This window comes from Hylobates moloch, unplaced genomic scaffold (genome assembly GCF_009828535.3).
Source record: "Hylobates moloch isolate HMO894 unplaced genomic scaffold, HMol_V3 SCAFFOLD_12, whole genome shotgun sequence".
NCBI classification, from domain to species: Eukaryota; Metazoa; Chordata; class Mammalia; order Primates; family Hylobatidae; genus Hylobates; species Hylobates moloch.
In genome coordinates this window covers 82958828-82977595 of record NW_026652287.1, presented here as the reverse complement: position 1 = coordinate 82977595, position 18768 = coordinate 82958828, and the positions used below count along the sequence as shown (strand labels likewise).

General features: G+C 36.0%; 1 protein-coding gene across 1 annotated transcript in view; it reads right to left on the bottom strand.

Annotated features, from left to right (window-relative positions):
- Positions 1–18768, bottom strand: part of TMTC2 (transmembrane O-mannosyltransferase targeting cadherins 2) — a 459784-nt gene that overhangs the window by 77712 nt on the left and 363304 nt on the right. The window contains 2 exon segments of the mRNA XM_058425778.1: positions 10335–10449; positions 12379–12383. Of these exon segments, the coding sequence (XP_058281761.1) occupies positions 10335–10449; positions 12379–12383 (120 nt within the window).

Here is an 18768-nt window from a genome sequence, read left to right as displayed (position 1 = left end):
TCAAAATTAGTAATTATTGCTTTCGTTTTATGAAAACAGTAAAGATCTGCAGGACTTTCAAAATTCCACATCTGTCTAGAAAGACACTTTCTTTCCAGTATGGAGGGAACTTTCCATGGTGTGTAGTTAACAGAAAAAATAAAAAGTCCAGATTATATCTCCCCTTGGACTTTGGACACCAGGGTTATAGCACATGACTTAACCTCAGCTAAATGGATGTTCTCGTTACTTAGGACTTTCATTCCTAAGTGACAGAAAGATGAAAGGATGGCCAGAATTCATTCGCAATGGTAGTAGCAATGGGACTATTTACTACCCAGACTCTTTCTGTAAAGAACTGCTTTTGTATATCTCACTTCTGGGCCACTGAGGCTACCTTGTTTCCTGCCGATTTAAGCCTTCCTGCCTACAGTGAATTCTGTAGCTCCCATAGCCTTCAAATAGCTACAGTCAGTTTCTCTTGCTCACAGCCAAATCCTGTAAGTAGTGCAATTGACTGGTACAAATAAGATGTGCACTGAAATTTACAGATAGATTTGTTCACTGCCTATTCCTGCGATTCACAGAAAAGACCTAGGTTCACCCGAGTCGTTACCAGAAGCAGGGTTCTAAGGAAGTCCAGCCAGTCATTCTTTAATATACAATATATTTTTTGATCATATCATGCTGCTTTAGAAGACCTTCTAAGATGGCAGGTAATAAGATCTAAGAAGCTTGTGGAGGTTGAGCTGGAATCTGGTGACAATATTTGAAGGGTACAGAAAAAATGCTACAGGAAAATGCCAAATTCAATTTCAGATGATGTATATGGCATATCTATGATGTGACAATAATAGTAAATGGCTGGGGGTCCTGCAGTTAAAATGGAGTGGTGCTCTCTTGAAGCTGTGATGTAAAGAAGCTATTGAGACAAGCAGATGACAGGACAAGGATGAAGAGAACACAAAAATTAACTTTCTCAATTAGAAAAACATATTCAAGTTTTAAAAGAGAAGGTTAACTAGCCATATCTATAAAAGTGGATTTGCACTTTGGTCAAGCCAAATACAAACTATAAAAACATACCCCATGCAACCATATAAATTATGGAAATAGCTGAAGATAACATCTCTCTGGAGAGTAGGACATATTTTTCTAATTTTTCAATGAAAAATAATTAAAAACACTGCTATTTTTAATAGAGGTTATAAAGAAAGTAAAAACCCTTGACCTAAGGCTCTACTGGACCCATGACATGTTACAATGTGCTGTTGCAATTTATATTCTCATAAATGTTAAAGCTCAATTTCAGTATGTCAAGAGAAGTACTTTAGTTTGGTATGAAACAGTAAAAATTCCCTCACTAGGGTATTTAATAAAGGTTCCCTCCACCAAATTATAGAATCAATTTGGTACAGATTCATTTGGAAATCTGAACCAGAATTCATTAGGTCATGCCCTGGAAAGGTTTCCTCCTGAGGAAAATAAAAGGCATGCAGGTAGGAAATTACAGTAACTCAATACTACAAAGAAGTCAGTTACTTTGAAGTGAGATCAACCAGTGGATGCCCAACATGGAAAGTATAGCTACCATTAATATTCATCTTTATGGACATTTAATCATGAGGTAGATAAGGACCAAAAGAGAAACTGGGGAATCCATCAGATAAAATGCCTTGAAAATAATAATAAACTCAATTTTTGAAAGGTTTTACTGCCCCCCAAAATGGTTATTAGCTTTTAAAGTGTTCATATTATTCAGTGCTTTAGTTCTCAAAGGAAATATCTAGGTTAGAAAACTTAATTTCTTAAGCTAGAAGTAGAATTGATGAAATTCTGATGAGGTAAGAAAAAAAACCCACTAGGATTTATTATATATGTCATATAACTATGCAAATTAACTTTCACTCTAGGATCTTGCTTCTGATATTAAATAGTCTTTATAAACTACGAATCAGCATGTGTTTATGGCAGAACATGGAAAACTGTAGGGAAAAGAATATGTCAGTTGCACCCACAGAATGCTCATTTGTATCCTCATTTTATTCTCTAGACAAAAGAGAATAACTCATGAGGAAGTGTCCAATGTCCACTTTACAGTGTTTGCTGTATTTCATACATGGCTCTGCACAGAGCATCCTGGGAGCACTTCATAAATCTTAATTGTAGAGATGGTTGAATCATTAATCAATATTTGAAAAGTAAAGAATTTAGCAGTATTCTGCCAGTTGCTTAGAGATTCTGCTAAATATTGTCAAGAACTTCAACCATAAGATTGTTAGGGACTGATCGCAGGACTCAGGTTCCCAAGACTATTAAAGCAGACGATAAAATAACACTTCCTGCATACTCGTATCCCTTCTTCCTTCCCTATTTCTTTTTCGGGACAGAAAATGTCTAAATCCTCTATCCAGGAATTATTTCATTTACCAGTTACAATACCACCATGAAGCAATTATTATTATTAACCACATTTTAAAGATGAGGATAATGCAAAAACAGTGCCAGATACTCACTTTCTTACTTCCTGAAACATCTCATTTTTAAAAGCTCACACTTAGATATAGTGGAAACTTTTCCCAAGTGTCCAAGTATTAAGAGAAGGCTTTGAAGGTGGGTGAAGAGGAAAGCAGTGGCTCTGCAAGAAATCTTGCTGGCCAGACGTAAACAACTTTGCATTCTGATCAAAACACACTTTACAAAGCCAGGAATGAGGTGTTGAGAAGGAAAAATCATTCATACCAGGAAGCCACAACGGATCCAGAAGGGCAACTTGCTCCATTTAACATGCCACCCTAGGAGGCGACATTGTTATGTCACATATCTAGAGCATTAAAGATTTAATCTCTATGCCAATAATAGACAACAACTGGAGACTCAGACAGAGGCTCCTTTCTCATTACCAACTCCTACCTATCATACCTGTTGGGACCTCCCACTCTTCACATTACCTCTGGTCTCTCAGGGCCAGGAAGGGTAAGGAAGAAGAAAGAAGTCCGCATAGGATTTGTGAACTGGACTAGGAAGTAAACCCTGAATTCCCAAGAAATCACTGGAGTGAGTTGATTATATTTTAAGTCTTTAGATTCAGGGTTTTTTGTTTTGTTGGTTGGTTTTGTTTTTTTGCCATCAGTGAAAATATACTCTCAGATCGAAAGCAAACAGACAGTAACAAAACTCATAAACAAATTTCATCATTTGCGTATTGCAGAATTCCATTTTTGTACATGGGACTATAAAATTCGCATCTGTTAAATATATATATTTCTTATATCTAATTCCACTCCCTGGCGTTATTTTAGAAAAGTATATTTTGGAACACATGTTTATGGCCCAATAGTCTTCTAAAGAAAGATGTAAAGAGAAAGTTGGGAATCAATAATATAATAGAATAACAACTTAATATACCCTATGAAATGTCTGAAGCAAATCTGATTAAAAGAACCACTTACAATTACCCACATTTTTATGTATTCTGTGAGAATTATAAAATTGCTAAATTTAAAATTTCTTCTTTAGAAATATAAATAATAAAAACTCTAGTGGCATTTAGAAGTAAAACTAACTACAACTATTAATAGTTGTGAATTGTCAATTTGAATTAAAAATTAATATAAAAACCACGGATACATACAAAAGATAGTATTTCAGTAAAGTCTTGGTAATTATTTTCGAATAGCTTATGAGCATTTTTTTTTTAACTGGAGAGAGATTGTTGTTCATGTAACATAAAAATAGAGGAAAATAGCTGGGTTTTCCTGGATTCTTGCCAGGCTCTTGATGCTTAGTTTTACGTTACTCAAAGCAGTACTAAATTTTAATTCTAGTTGATATGTTATACAGTAGGAACAGAAGTAGAACTGAAATAATCAAAGACATAAAAATATACAGAAGATCTAAAAATAGTGAAACCAGAGTCATACATATGTAAAAACAATGGAGCAGAAAAGATCCTTGCAATGAAACCATTAAGCCTTCTTAGATGAAAACTTCTCTGTCAAGACACCGAAAATGGCTTCATGACCTGTAAGTATCTCCACCTGAATTCTAAAGCAAACGACTAGAGCGGTAAATAAAAAATGTAGCAATAAGAGGAAAAAACTATGCTGACAATATAATTTTTAAAAAGGTCCCTCTGCGAAATTCCTTGATGCCCCATGACAGTTTAAGACTATTCTTTCATGGCCTCAAACTGTTCAGGGGCTGCTAAGGGCAGAGTTAAACCCATATCTAGAAAGATTATATAATTATGTGTAGTGGAAAAAATTAAGAGAGGGTATGTGTATCGGCAATGTCAACTGTTACATTCACATGTAGTAAATTACCAGTTAGGTTCAAGGTGTAATGTTTGGATGAGGAGAAGGAATTGAGACGGGTGAAAGAGAAATGGCAGGATAGAACTTGCCTGTAGTGGTGGTCCAAGAATCAACGTTCTAAGCTTCTCCTGGGATTTGCTAGAAGCATAAAATCACAAGTACTATCCCAACCTACTAAATCATAGCATGAATTTTAACAACATCCCCAGATGTTCACTTGCACATTCATACTGGAAAGGCACAGGGTTGAAAGACGCCCACCTTCAACCTCATCTGCCACCCTACTTTGCTCTGAAGACCCTATGGTCCATTAAAGCATGGTTGAAATAAGAGCCTTGTGATTGTAAACCGGAAGTAAAATATAACTTATAATTGAAAAATCCAGTGACTTTCGAGTGGTTTTGGTAAGTTTGGAAGTGTTAAGGAAGAAAATGTACGGTCCAGAGGGCGTTGGAACTATATACACATATCCCCAAGATACACACACACATAAGCACACACAATCTGATTTGCAAAAACAATTTGATTCTGTTTTTTTCTCATTTAAGAATTTAAATTTTATGTGATTTCCAGTAGAATGTATAAAGAAGTTAGCATTTCTAAATTTTATGTTTTCAATATATTGATTACATAATATTGTGTGATTTGAATATAAAAATTAAAAGATAATGATTCTTTCTCATATATTCACTCTGCTCTCTAGAAATTAGGGAAGAAATTAGAACCAGTTGGTATGGCAGAGTTTTGCTATTTTTACTACCTTTGGGGAACAGTGATAGTTTCCGCACTTAGGCCTAGAAACATCTCAGCTGCATGCGTGACCCACATCAGAGACTAAATCATCATGATACTTCTAAAAATGTAATATCTCTTTGAGAATACAAAGTTGGAGTTCTCTCTCCAATGACTCTGTCTACTTTATAAAATTTATTATAAAAGTATAATTTAATAATATTGGAAAGCCCTCACTACTGAGCATTTATTTACACATTTGACAATCTGTTACTCTGTAAATTGTTTTCTCTATCAATAAAGTCAAGAGTCATAGCATGTAAGCCATCAGTCAGGTGTAAAATATGAGGCAGCCAATATGACAAAGTGAAAACAGTATCATACTACATTAAGCCTTAACCCCTGCTTTACCAATGGTAAATACACAGAAGAGTATTGACTTTGAGTCTCAGTATGCTCATCTATGAGATGGGAAGATTTATAACGTTTACTTCACAGGTGTACACTCATAACATGACAGTGACAGACATAAAATGCAAAGTATAGTGCCAGGCAGACAGAAGATGTTTGAACAAATGCTACTTTTATCCCTTACCCTGTAAGTAGATTAAACACACACACATACACACACACCCCTTCCACTAGAGCCTATGAATGCTGTAAACCATGTAAAGTTTGTTTTTAGTGCCTCTATATTTCCTCTCAAATATCAAATATCTTCATGTACTCTGCAGCTTTCAGTTCTTCAGAAAAGCTGAATAAATCCATTCACAGAAAATGTTTCTAATAGAATAAATGATTCAATAGTTTCTTCTCATAACGCTATAGATATAACTCTACTGTGTTCTAGCATTTTAAATTCCTTTATTTTCCTTTAATGATAATCAGTCTGCTTTTTTATGCTCTCATCTGGAAGCATCTAGTAACTTTTCATTTTGTTTGAAGTACTAAATATGTCACCATGTATTGTCAACATTCTTTATGAGAGGCCACTCAACATCTGTGATCACCTTCCCTATGAATACACTTGGTAATCAGCCAGAACAAAGATCCCACATTCTCAAGCAAGGCAGAAACCAGAAATTCACGGATCTTCTAACTTTCGTTTAGCACAGGACTCAGTTTCCACTCATCGGATGCAATCTCAAGAGAATGGAATTCAGAGGTAAGCATAATGGGAAGCAGCTAGGCCCAGGAGAATCTTCTTCTAATGAATGTGATGCACACTCTGCTGGGTTCCTTGTGGGTGATGGTGGCACAGCTCCTGAACTGTAAAAACTGCTGAGCCCAAGGGAATTCTGGGTGGTTGGGAATTATTCCTAGCTGTGTAGAGTAGAGCTCCCAACCCCACTTGTAGAGTCTGTAGGTTATAGAACACTCTTTAAAAAATCTTGTTGCTCCACAAACTAGCAAGAATGATTCTTTGGTACACAACTAAAAGCTGGTCTCTACATGAAAACAGCTTAGAAACAAACCTATTTTCATTGATTTTGCCTTCATTATGATGAATGAAGATCATCCTATTTTGGAAATTTTCTCTATCTCTGGATAATTCTTTATCTACTCTATGCTCTTTTTCAGAAATTTCTGTTCTTATTAACATTTACATATACACAAATAAAATCATATATAGCATATATGCCATATAAAACGACATGCACAAATATACAGTATATTATTATATATGCATATTTATACATAAACAAAACTATCATATTATGTATGCTATATATATAAATGGCATATAATTATATACACATATATAATTATGAGCATATATAGTATGTAGAACTATACAAACATATATATATAATTACAAGTGTAATTACTTATAATTATGCATGTGAGTTCCCAATCTATCCTCCAATCTTTTATTCAGTCACCACTTTCATGTTTTTAGTATTTTGCATCAATTTCTGGGGAAATATTTATAGCTTCTAGTTAAATTATTAGTTAAATAATTATAGCTTCTAGTTAAATTATTAGCCCATTAATTGCACACTACCTCCATTGCTGTTATACATTCAGAGACCCTAGTAATCTTTTCCTGACACTATAATGTTCCTCTTTCTACTTACCTATTTCTTTGCACAGACATATTTTGTATCAGCTAAGTTAGGTTATACTCTGGGAATAAACACCTTCTAAGTCTCACTGAATTAAGACAACAAAGTTTACTTCTCAATCATTGAACCTATCCAACGCAGATGAGGAGGGAGGTTTGTCTCTCTTTTGTCACTTAGGGATCTACGTTTCCACAATTTCTAAGTCAGAGACAGGGAAAAGCACTCAGTCTTAGAGCTTTGGCTCAAAAGTGCCATACATCACATTCACACACATTCATTGACAAATAAGAGGCATGCAGGACTTCAGATTCAAGGAAGGCAGGAAAGTGCAATCCTACTGTGGTTCTCTAAAACAAAGGGCCAAGCAAACTTGCGGAATGACATTAATACTACTTCCACCGCAGAGTGTTCTTGTGAAGCACTTTGATGACAAGAATTTAGAGACCCTCTAAGAGGCTCTTATGTTTTTAATGTAAACCTGCTTCACTGAGGCCTTTATTTTGATGCCTCTGACTTGTCATTCTTACCTGATCTGCCAGATTGAACAATATGTTTCAAAACTTTATATTAGCTTATTCTACAGAGAAAGATCTTTGTCCACTTCTGGTAGCTGGAATGGGTCTATTGGAAATTTCTCAAATTTCAAACCTCTTGAAGGTCCCAGTAAGATAAAGATTTGCCCCTTGATGGCTGTCCTTAGGATCTCACTTCTTCCAATCTAATCTCATTCAGATGGAATGACAATTTTTTTCTTTTTGCTACATTTGTAATGAGCAGCTCCTGCTCCCCGTCCCCCCATTTATAGATTCTTTTGGTCATTACATTAGAAATTTGCCAAGAAAAGGGAAGTTAAATCAGTATGTTCAAACCTTATCTTGAACTATAACTTTTCCCTAAATTGCTGATTTGGGTAGTGGGTAAATAACCAAGTGAGACACAACCAGGAGACACCCACTCTCTCTCACACCCAAATGGACACCAAACCCTGTCAATTTTGTCTCCTAAATATCTCTCAAAAGAACACAGTTCCTGAGAAAAGAATATCAAACTTCATTTAGAATTATGTGGCATCGCCCCCAGGAGAAAATTTACATGTAACATTAAATAAGCAAAATTTTGATAACTAACGATTTTGACAAAAGTATATTCAAGGGGAAACCAATAACCTTTCTTACTCCTTTAGGCAAACAAAGCCCTGAATGTTCTCAACTGATAAGAAAACAGACTGGTGGTATTCAGCTTGACAGCAAGCACTCCAGAAATGCTTGAATTTGACAGGTGAAAAACAGAAAAGCTAAGTAAAAACATTCATGAAGACTGCCATCCAGTTGAGTAGGAGAAAGCCAGGCTGCTGTGGTCACTCTTGCAGTCAATATAGAAGGGCACCGACTGACTGCAACTTAATGACGGATGCAGACCAGAGAAAGCTGGAGAGGAGGTTCTGAAAATAAATCCTAAAGATTTCCTCACTGCCAGTATATAACAAAAACTTTCCACTGGTTTCTAGCACTAAGGCAACTAAGAAAAAATCGTAAGTGATGTCTTTAACAAGGACTTTTTTTTGTAATACACTTATAATGGGTTTCTATTGGTAGACCTTGAATTTCAGACATGGATTTAATATGTAGCAAAATGCCTTGTTGATAAAAGTATCTGTTATTATCAAGATGAATTTGCCTGTGTGTATTTGTGCTTTTCCATTCTTGCAAATTGTTTATTGTGGCTGAAAGCATAGTGTTTTATTCATGAGGAACAAAAAGTCCTTATCTCCACAGTACCTAACCTTGTCACACAAATTGAGGTGTCTTTTAAAAAATATCTTTGCATTGAAGGCTCTTGCGGATTGGTTACAGTTTATTTTATAAATATACCAATAGTCAAATGAATCCTGATTTCCCTTTGTAGGTGTCAGCTTTCTTGAGTTCATCACAAAACAAGTACTTTAGGGATGCTAACATTAATGTTGAATGAGGACATTCAACTAAAATGTCTCTATTATTTTTTATAACTACAGGTGAATCTACAATCACCTTAAAAGCTAAAAAAATAGTTCTTCTACTTTTTTCAAATGTCCTCATTTTAAAACCATCCAGTTGTGAACCAACTTCTCTGTTATTATTCTTCCCTTGTAAGAGTAATCTACGTAATTACAAATCTATCCCTGGAAGCCAAGCACAGGGACCACAGTATAGAAGTCATTTAATGAAGCATTTAAGTAGGGATTTAATGAAGTGATATTCAAGTAAAAATATGGGAGGAGTTATATGTACATGACAAATAATGCTTTTTAAACAATGATATAAATCATTCGATTAAAAACAGTTAAAAACATCCTCCTTTAATCTAAAGAACCATATATGGATGTACTGACTTTCTTTATATTCACACACAAAAAAACCTGATAATCTGGCCTTATATTTTAGTTTTTTTGCTCTCATTGTAATTAGCCTTTGTAATAGTCTTCTGAAAACAGAAGAATTAAAAGTTAAAAAAAAGTATTGTTTCAGGACAAAGCAATAGTGTTGATTACAGGGCTATTTTGAGAATTTCATGGGCCTTAAGTATACTTGTATTTGATAATCCTCTCCACTATTAAACATTAAAATGCATCCACATGCCACAGTCAATATAATTAACATAAAAACACAAATACTGAAATGCAGTTTACTGACATAATGTTTTGCTTTGGAGACATTTAATTAGACATGTATTACATTCAATTTTGCAGTTTCCTTTTTGTGTTTTATGACTAGTAATTTTTAGAGGGAAGGGAAAGGAGGTTGCGGTAATTTTCAGAAAGTCCTAAAAACTCATATGCCCTACACATGGTGCACACAGACCAGGGGAGTCCAATCTTTTGGCTTCCCTGGGCCACATTGGAAGAAGAAGAATTGTCTTGCGGCCACACATAAAATACAGTTAACACTAATAATAGCTGATGAGCTTAAAAAAAAAAAAAAGAAAGAAAAAGCAAAAAACCTCATAATAATGTTTAAAGAAAGTTTACGAATTTGCATTGCAATGCATTCAAAGCTGTCCTGGGTCATATGTGGCCCATGGGCCACGGGCTGGATAAGCCTGAATAGCCTATAATGAATACAATATTTCTAATTTTTTACATAGTTAAGCAGCATGATTGATTCACATTGAGAATGTGGAATAAGGTGGTATGATAGGAAAATTCGTATAATTATTTACCTTCTCAAAGCCTAGGCTTTGAGGCACAGCCGCAAAAACTAACCTGAGCATGTGGGCAGCATTGAAGACAACATCAAACTCTGTGCTGTCTAGTTCAGCTGCTTTTTTTGCCATCTCAGCTGCTTCTATGAGACGAGCTTCTTCCAGAAGAAACTGACCTGAAAAGTATAAAAACCAGTGAGCTTCAACTCAGAAAATCCCATGAAACAATAAAGCTGTTATTAAAGAAAAATAAGTACAGTGGTAAAGGTGATTTGAAGCTAAGGTTTAATAACATACTCATTATTCAGAGATTATTTATATGCCTTTTGCTTAATTATGGTACATTTCAAGGTTTCTATTTGCTAACTTAAGCTTTTTTTTTTCTTAAAAAGAAATCGTCTATAGACTATTCAGCAAGATATAAGATGAATAAATTTAAAGCTATATTACAAATATGAGTTGAGCTGATTTCCATTGTTAGTACATTAAAACAGCTCCTGTCTCTGATGCATATGTACCAACAGGTATATTCATATTGACAAATATGCATTTCTCATATTTAATATTAAATTACTGATAAACATAGGAAGGTAGGTTAAGCATTAATTTACTCAATTAGATTTAATAATAATTACGGAATAATATTAACATGTTCAGATTTGTGAGATTACTTTCAGGTTAGCTTTACAAGGTTAGAATTACTGCAGACAGAGTCACAGAACTCTTCCAACTGTACCTCAAAAATTATTATATAATGCTACCCCAGAAACATATTGTGAGGGTAAAGAAAACAAAAGTTAGGCCCAATTTTAATGCCATAAATATACAGACAGAGACAACAGGCCACTTTTTAAATAGAGATTGAACAGTAACGGTACTAATGCTAAGCCTTATCTGATATGGATATTCAAATAAAAACCAAATTAAAGGATGACAAACATACACTGAAGCCATCCATATAGTTGCCAGGTTTTTCAAGTTGTGGTATAATTATTATCTCTTCCTGTTTGAGGTTTCATGTTTGTTTAAAGTTCAAGAATTTAAAAGTACTAAAAATAGTTATAAAAATGATTAAGTTCTGAGTTGCACACAAAAACATAAAACTTTGAAAATGTCAGGAAGACACATACACAGCCAATAAGCATGTGAAAAAATGCTCAGTATCCCTAATCATTACAGAAATGCAAATCAAAACCACAATGAGATACCATCTCACACCAGTCAGAATGGCTATTATTAAAAAGTCAAAAAATAACAGATGCTGGCAAGGTTGCAGAGAAAAGGGAAGGCTTATACCCTACTGGTGGGAATGTAAACTAGTTCAGCTTCTGTGGAAAGCAGTATGCTGATTTCTCAAAGAACTTAAAACAGAATTACCATTTTACACAGCAATCCCATTATTGTGTACATACGCAAAATAATAGAAATCGTTCTATCATAGACACGTGCATGTATACGTTCGTTGTTAACAGTATTCACAATAGCAAAGATATGGAAGTAACCTGAATGCTCATCAACGGTAGACTGGATAAAGAAAATACAGTACATACACACCATGGAATACTATGCAGCCACAAAAAAAGAATGAGATCATGTCCTCTGCAGTAACCTGGGTGCAGCTGGAGGCCATAATCTGAAGCAAACTAACACAGGAACAGAAAACCAAACACCACCATATTCTCACTTATAAGTGGGAGCTAAACATTGAGTACACGTGCACACAAAAAGGGAACAATGGACACAAGGAGCTACTTGAGGGTGGAGGTTGGGAGGGGGGAGATCAAAAAACTGCCCCTTGGGTACTATACTTATTACTAGAGTGATGAAATAATCTGTCCACCAAGCCCTTGTGACACACAATTTACCTACATAGCAAACCTGCACGTGTATCCCACACGTGTACCGTGCATGTGTAACCTGTACGTGAACCTCAAATAAAAGTGAAAGATAAAAACAAAAAAAATAAAAATGCTAAATGCTCTCTGGTGGCTAAAGAGCCCATTATTTACTGTTTATTTAATGAATATTACAAATTGTCTTCTAACGCAAAAGACCATTTCTTAAATAAAAAAGAAATACCTTTATTTTAAGGATTTATAATAAACCATAGCTGGCTGGACGCAGTGGCTCACGCCTGTAATCCCAGCACTTTGGGAGGCCAAGGCAGGTGGATCACCAGAGGTCTGGAGTTCGAGACCAGCCTGGCCAACATGGTGAAAGCCAGTCTCTATAAAAAATACAAAAATTAGCCGGGCATAGTGGTGGGTGCCTATAGTCCCACCTACTAGAGTGTTCGAGGCAGGAGAATTGCTTGAACCCAGGAGGCGGAGGTTGCAGTGAGCCGAGATTGTGCCACTGCACTTCAGCCTGGGTGACAGAGGGAAACCCTGCAATTCATTCCTAAATAAATAAATAAATAAATGCCACTGCTTGCATTTAAGTATTTCTAAACTTCAGTTAGTAAACAATGGGGAGTAAAGGTAAGCCTACGATTATAAAGACTTTGTGTTTTTCAAAAGCAAGTGACAAAATTTTAAGACTAGGACTTGGAGATCACTCATCTATTTCTACAAGAAGTTTCACATCGCTTTCTTAGTTTGTCGCCTGACATTCTGTGCCTTTCTTATCTCCCAGAACAAATAAACATGAATTCTTGGATTAGAAAATTAAGCAAACAATTATAAATAAGTTACATTTATAAACAAAAAACACATTACTTATGAAATACTTGTATATGCTAACTCTACAGATACAGATAAGAAATGAAATTTAAATATATGGTGCTTTTTTATATAACAGTAAAATAAGAATCAGATAATCTGTGGCATACTGAAATATTATTATCTCCTCATATATAGCTTCATAAAGGTTGCCAGGCTAACCCCATCCTTCAGATAGTTATAGTTATTATAGACTGCTTTTTAAATTAAAACACAATATTAATTACTACTTGTATTCAAAATATAATATTTAACTAAGCAAATGCATTAATAAATACATTATGTGGTATTCAAACAAAGGAAAATGTAGGAAATTGTTAATTGTTCTTTTCCTTGACAGGCAGCTATTAACTCTGAAATGTAATCTATATTAATAGTTAGAAAAATGTAACAATTAAGTAATGATACCCATAAAAAGGGGTCCCTTTACAAGCAATGTTCAGGGCAAAGCCTTTGAAGCTTTAGCAATGCCAAATGCATCTTTGCTGTTCAACAACAAAAAAGGAAATATCATTAATTTTGTAAAATCAAATTAACTATTTTTATCATCATTTAATAATATTTCTTTATGCTTTAAATTAGCTTTGCTATGCAACATACGCAACATGTGCTTTGTAAACAATTTCCAAAAACTACATGGGACATATAATTTTTAGTAGGGTAAATGGTGACAGAAAAAAATTCCCATATGATCATTTTCTAACTGCAAAATTCATTCACCATATTAATATTCAGAAAAACAATATCACAATACATCAATTAGGTATCTGGATATTTTCCTCTATTCCGTTCTCGACAGGCCACAAATCTCAATAGTCCCACATTAGTGTTCTGCTATGTGATAAAGGCACAGAATATTATGGAATGTGAATCATCTGGCTGGTATTTTTTAAACCGAATTTGAATATTTCAAACAAAAGTGAAAGGAAATTAGTATTCTGCTACATTACATTGAAATATAGCCAAGAACTGATGGAAAATAGAGCAATAAACATTTCGAATACACAGAACTTGTGTTTGTACGGGGAACTGTTTGTACAGGGAAACAAAGAATAGTAGGTTTCTTCCTAAGAACTACTCAAAGAACCTAAAGTGATATGTTATTGGGGCAACAATAAGAAACAAAATTTTCCCTTGCCCCTTCTGGAAGACTTCACCTCACGTCACCCCTCTCCCATCAGCTTTAACTGTTACCACTTCCACCAGACACTAGCCCCTTCAAACTATTAATTGGGCTTCCCATAGTGAAACTTACTGCTTCCCATCTTTGTCTGGAACTTGCAGCCACTAAGATCTCTCAGCCTCTAAGTTTGTCCCATCCCAATCTCCAGTTCTGTCTGGCCTACCTATTGTAAAAAGATAGCTTTCATTTTTATGCCCAAAACATTTCCTTCTTAATGACGCCTTCTTAGACCAATTTCCAACAATGTTAGGATTGCTTATGATTTAGGTTCACTGTAATATAATTTACCAACTAAATTAGAGCACCTAGAAGAGTAAAAGGGAGTATTAATTATGCTGAAGCAAGGGTGGAAATCAGAATTGTCCCAATATGGCCACCCCACTTTTAGCACATGTGGCAGAACGTGGATCTGAGTCCTCTCATCTTCATCACTACTGGGAACTGAACTATTTGTACAATAAGGCATTGAATGGCTGCTAGCAGAAGTAATAAATATGGCAAGAAAGACAGGTGCTCTTCCCTGAAGAATTACTGTTAAGCCCATCAAGACTGAGACAAGCCCCAAGTTTCGGGGAGTAGGAACAGCTAATGAGGCTCAGGTAGTGCAGGTATACTACAAGGTACAGCCAGGACTAAAGGAAAGAGAAACTCGATTAAAGCAGGCACTTTGGAGAGTCTGTCTACACTGATGGATTCTACAGGGTCTGCAAGGTTACCTTTTTCATTAGTCTCTAGCTTTAGAGCACATCAGAATGACCTGGAGGACTTGAACTAAAATAGAGAGCAAGGCACCATCCGCAGAATTTCAGATTCAGTGGGTTCGGGATAGCACCTGAGATTTGCATTTTTAACAAGTTCCCTGGTGATGCTGATGCTGCCAGTTCAGTGTCCACACTTTGAGAATCCGTGTCTTATGGGAAAAACAAAATAAATGTTTTCCACCATACTCTGGACTCTGATGACACCTGGGATTAGCTAGCAGGCTGAGCTCTTCTGGTAATCATTTGCATCTGGCATTGTGGCGAATCCGTATAGGTCTACAGCAACCTCAGTTCTCGCCTCCTGAGAGGAATGAATTCGACAGAGGGGGATAAGGCAGAAGGAGATACCGAGGCATGTTTTAGAGCAGAAGTGACAGTTTAATAAAAACCTTTAGAACAGTAATAAAAGGAAGGAAAGTACACTTTGGAGAGGGCTAAGTGGGTGACTTAAAAGGCAAGTGTGAGGCTTGACCTTTTGACTTGGGGTTTTATAGGTTGGCATACTTCCGGGGTGATGTGTTACTTCTCCCCACTTGCAAAACTCCTGAAATCTTATCAGGAAGGTGCTGATCATCACTTTCAGGTGTTTTCTATCTATTAGGAGCCAGCTTTCCCTCGTGCCAGCTGTGAACAATTACTACTTTAGAGAAACAGTTAAAAACTGCCTGACCATCACCTGATGGTCGCCAGACACTCCTGGTGTGTGTGTGTGTGTGTGTGTGTGTGGGAAGGAGCCCTTTCCTGCCCTATTCATAAGCGACTAGCTATCTATAACAGCATTGTCTTCCCTAATTATGGGGCATAATGACTAGTTTACACATATGTGTACAGATAGATATATGTATATAAATAAGACATATTCATTGAATATCAGTTTACTTTCTAAAAGTCATAAAAATAAGGAAAGGTAAAAGTTTTATCCTTCACAGGGAACAAGAGATTTCTGAGAAACCACTTCTTTTTCATATACAGCAAATACATTCTATGATTTGATAATTGAGTCGAATTACAAATAAAAAAAGCACACACAGCATAAGTAAAATTTATTTTGTTCTCATGTGTGTACTGTTGCTACTACACTTTATTTCTTTGGTTGTAATTTGTCTTACCCAAGCTTATTATCATCTTAATTATCACAAATTACAGGGAGAAAAAAATGAGATGAGAAATTATTTTTTAAAGTAATTTGAGTAGGGAAAAACAGATGATATGAAATAAGGAAGCATTCTCTAGAGATCCAGAGACAAAGAGCATAAAATCTCCTCATGGGCTAAAGTGGGAAAAGGGAAACAGCAATTGTTTTGTATTGAACTGTTTCAACATCAGAGTAATACCATTTCTTCTCTGGACAATTCTCTCACCGAACCATTTAAAGTACTTAGTAGATTTTTACCAACATTTCAATATGACAAGCTTGTGAAGACCAATCTTTCATTAATTCCTGGATTTAAAAAGCTGTCTGCAATGTAGAAATCCATAAAAATGTAAGCTGGCCTTAAGCCATAGGCTCAAATCCTGCTTTGTAAAAATTCTACATATAAACTCCCTAGACTAATTGTGACTGGCATTTTTTACTAAAATATTATAAAGATTCACTCAGGATCAATGCAACTAAAGAGCTAAAACAATCTGTAATAGGTGTTATGATACAATTCTCTTTAGAAAAAAAATCATTCATATGTAGCTTTAAAAATGTTCAAAATCAAATAAAAATCTTTTTTATAAAACAACTAGAAAACAGCATTTGCATTAAAGTGGTTGTCCTTGGAAGATGACATTTGATCACAGAAATGTGTCCAGAATCATCTGAGCTCTACTGATACCATTCTGTCTCAAGTCACCACATCACCCTGGATGACAGCAACAACCTCCTAAAGAGTCCCCATACTTCTATCTAGAGGGTACTCTCAAAACGGCAGTCTCAGTCACCTTGGTAAAATGGAAATCGGATTGTTATTCTACAGCTGATTCGAGAACCCTTACACTGGCCTACACAGCTTGCTATGGTCAGCACACGTTCTTCCCCACCCTCTCTTACAGTTCCTGTAATACATCAGAGGAACAATGGCTCCTGGTTCAGGGTCTTTTCACTCACTATTCCTTCTACCTGCAATGATATCTTGCAGTGATTTTAGGCAGAGCTGCAGTAAATGGCCAAACATGGTTCCCAAAGGTGCCATTCACAGTGAAGTTTCTATGAATGGTGGTTTCTGGACTTGAGCAACATGGTGGCTCTGATATTAGGACTCTGAATTTCCCTTGGAACACACAAAAAAATCCAGATATCAATCATACCTTCAAATATATTTTAATTTCAGAACAATTCAAACTATGCAATTTGTCTAATACCTATTATATGCTATTGTATTGTGAAATAAATTAAACAGACTGGGAACAGAAGAGGAAATAATCTGAAAACAGAAGATAGTTTCTTTCATAGGTTAATATACTCCCCAAATTAATATTGTGCCTACTATACACAAAATATGGTAGTACTTGCAGTGGGCATACAAAGATAAACACAACATTTATCCTTGAAGAAGTTCCATTTTATTAGAGGACAGAGGAGATTACAGAGATAGTTTAACACCAAAACTCATATAAACTTGAAAAGGAGGTGTGACATATCACAGGCTGAACGCATCATTTTTATTTCTGAATGGAGGTAATTTTGGTTTGGTTTTGTTCCACCAGCAGCTGGATCATGAAGCAGAACATTGCCAGCATCCCGGAAGCAACTATCTGTACCTAGGGACTTTTTCAAAGATTCCGATGATTAGAAATGGGGAAAAGCCAAGACGGAAGTAATTGGGCTACCTGGTTTTAGTCACATCTAGTGGTAACAAGATGAGTGCATAAAAGGGAATTGAAGCAAGTCATTTATCGGGTGTTTCTACTAGAAGAGGGTAGTAACACACTCCTAGTAAGAGAGGGTTGATGATAACACAGCAGTCAGGCTTTAGACTGGCTGTAAGTAGGGGATACTGCTAAAGAGTGGTAGCTTGTTAACGCTAATTCTCTGAGATAATTAAAAATACAGAGGGGGCTCTTTCTGCCTCTCTGAAAGGAGCCTTGCTGAGTGTCTTTTTCTGAGTCACCATGGCATTTCAAATATGCTTTCGCTCTTTCAGACTAATCTCTCTAGCCTTCCCTTTATTCGTTTTGTTGCTTTGTGTTTTTATGTCCTTGGCAGCCTAAGTTAGTAAATGCTGGTTTTCGTGAGACAGGCCTAATGTGATAAATGTGCCACAGTTACCGGCCAAGAAAACAGGTGGCCTGGTGAACAAGGAAAAGATACCCAAGAGATCAATCTGGACTGCTTATTGTGAGACTGGGAGGCCCTGGATTTGTTCCTAAGTGAACACGAGACCAAGAATTTGTCCTGATTTGGACAGGTGGCAAGGAAGGTGTCTAGTGCGAAGAAGATTAGAGAAACAGAAGGCCAGGGCCCTGCACTCAACTGGAAAGGAGGTCAGGAAGGTTAGAAGTACTTTACTGAATTTATTTCTCCCCTGACTCTTTGCAAAAGGTTTATGAAATGCCAGAAAACCATTGAGGGAGTTATGATGACTGTCTTGACAGGGTGTGGGAATTTCTGCAGGCGAAGAAAAAGCGGGGAGACTGGGGAGGAGGCAAGAAGCTATAAGGGAGAGAGAAGGAATCGGAGGAGGGACAAGGAATGGAAGGTAACACAATTTCATCATAAGTTTAAGTAACATACAGATTGAACAGGGATCAAGAATGCTTCAAAAGAGAAAATAAGTTCATGACGGGCTTCAAACTATCTTCAGGGTTTTATCACTTAAAGAGGAAGAGAAGGATGCAACTAGA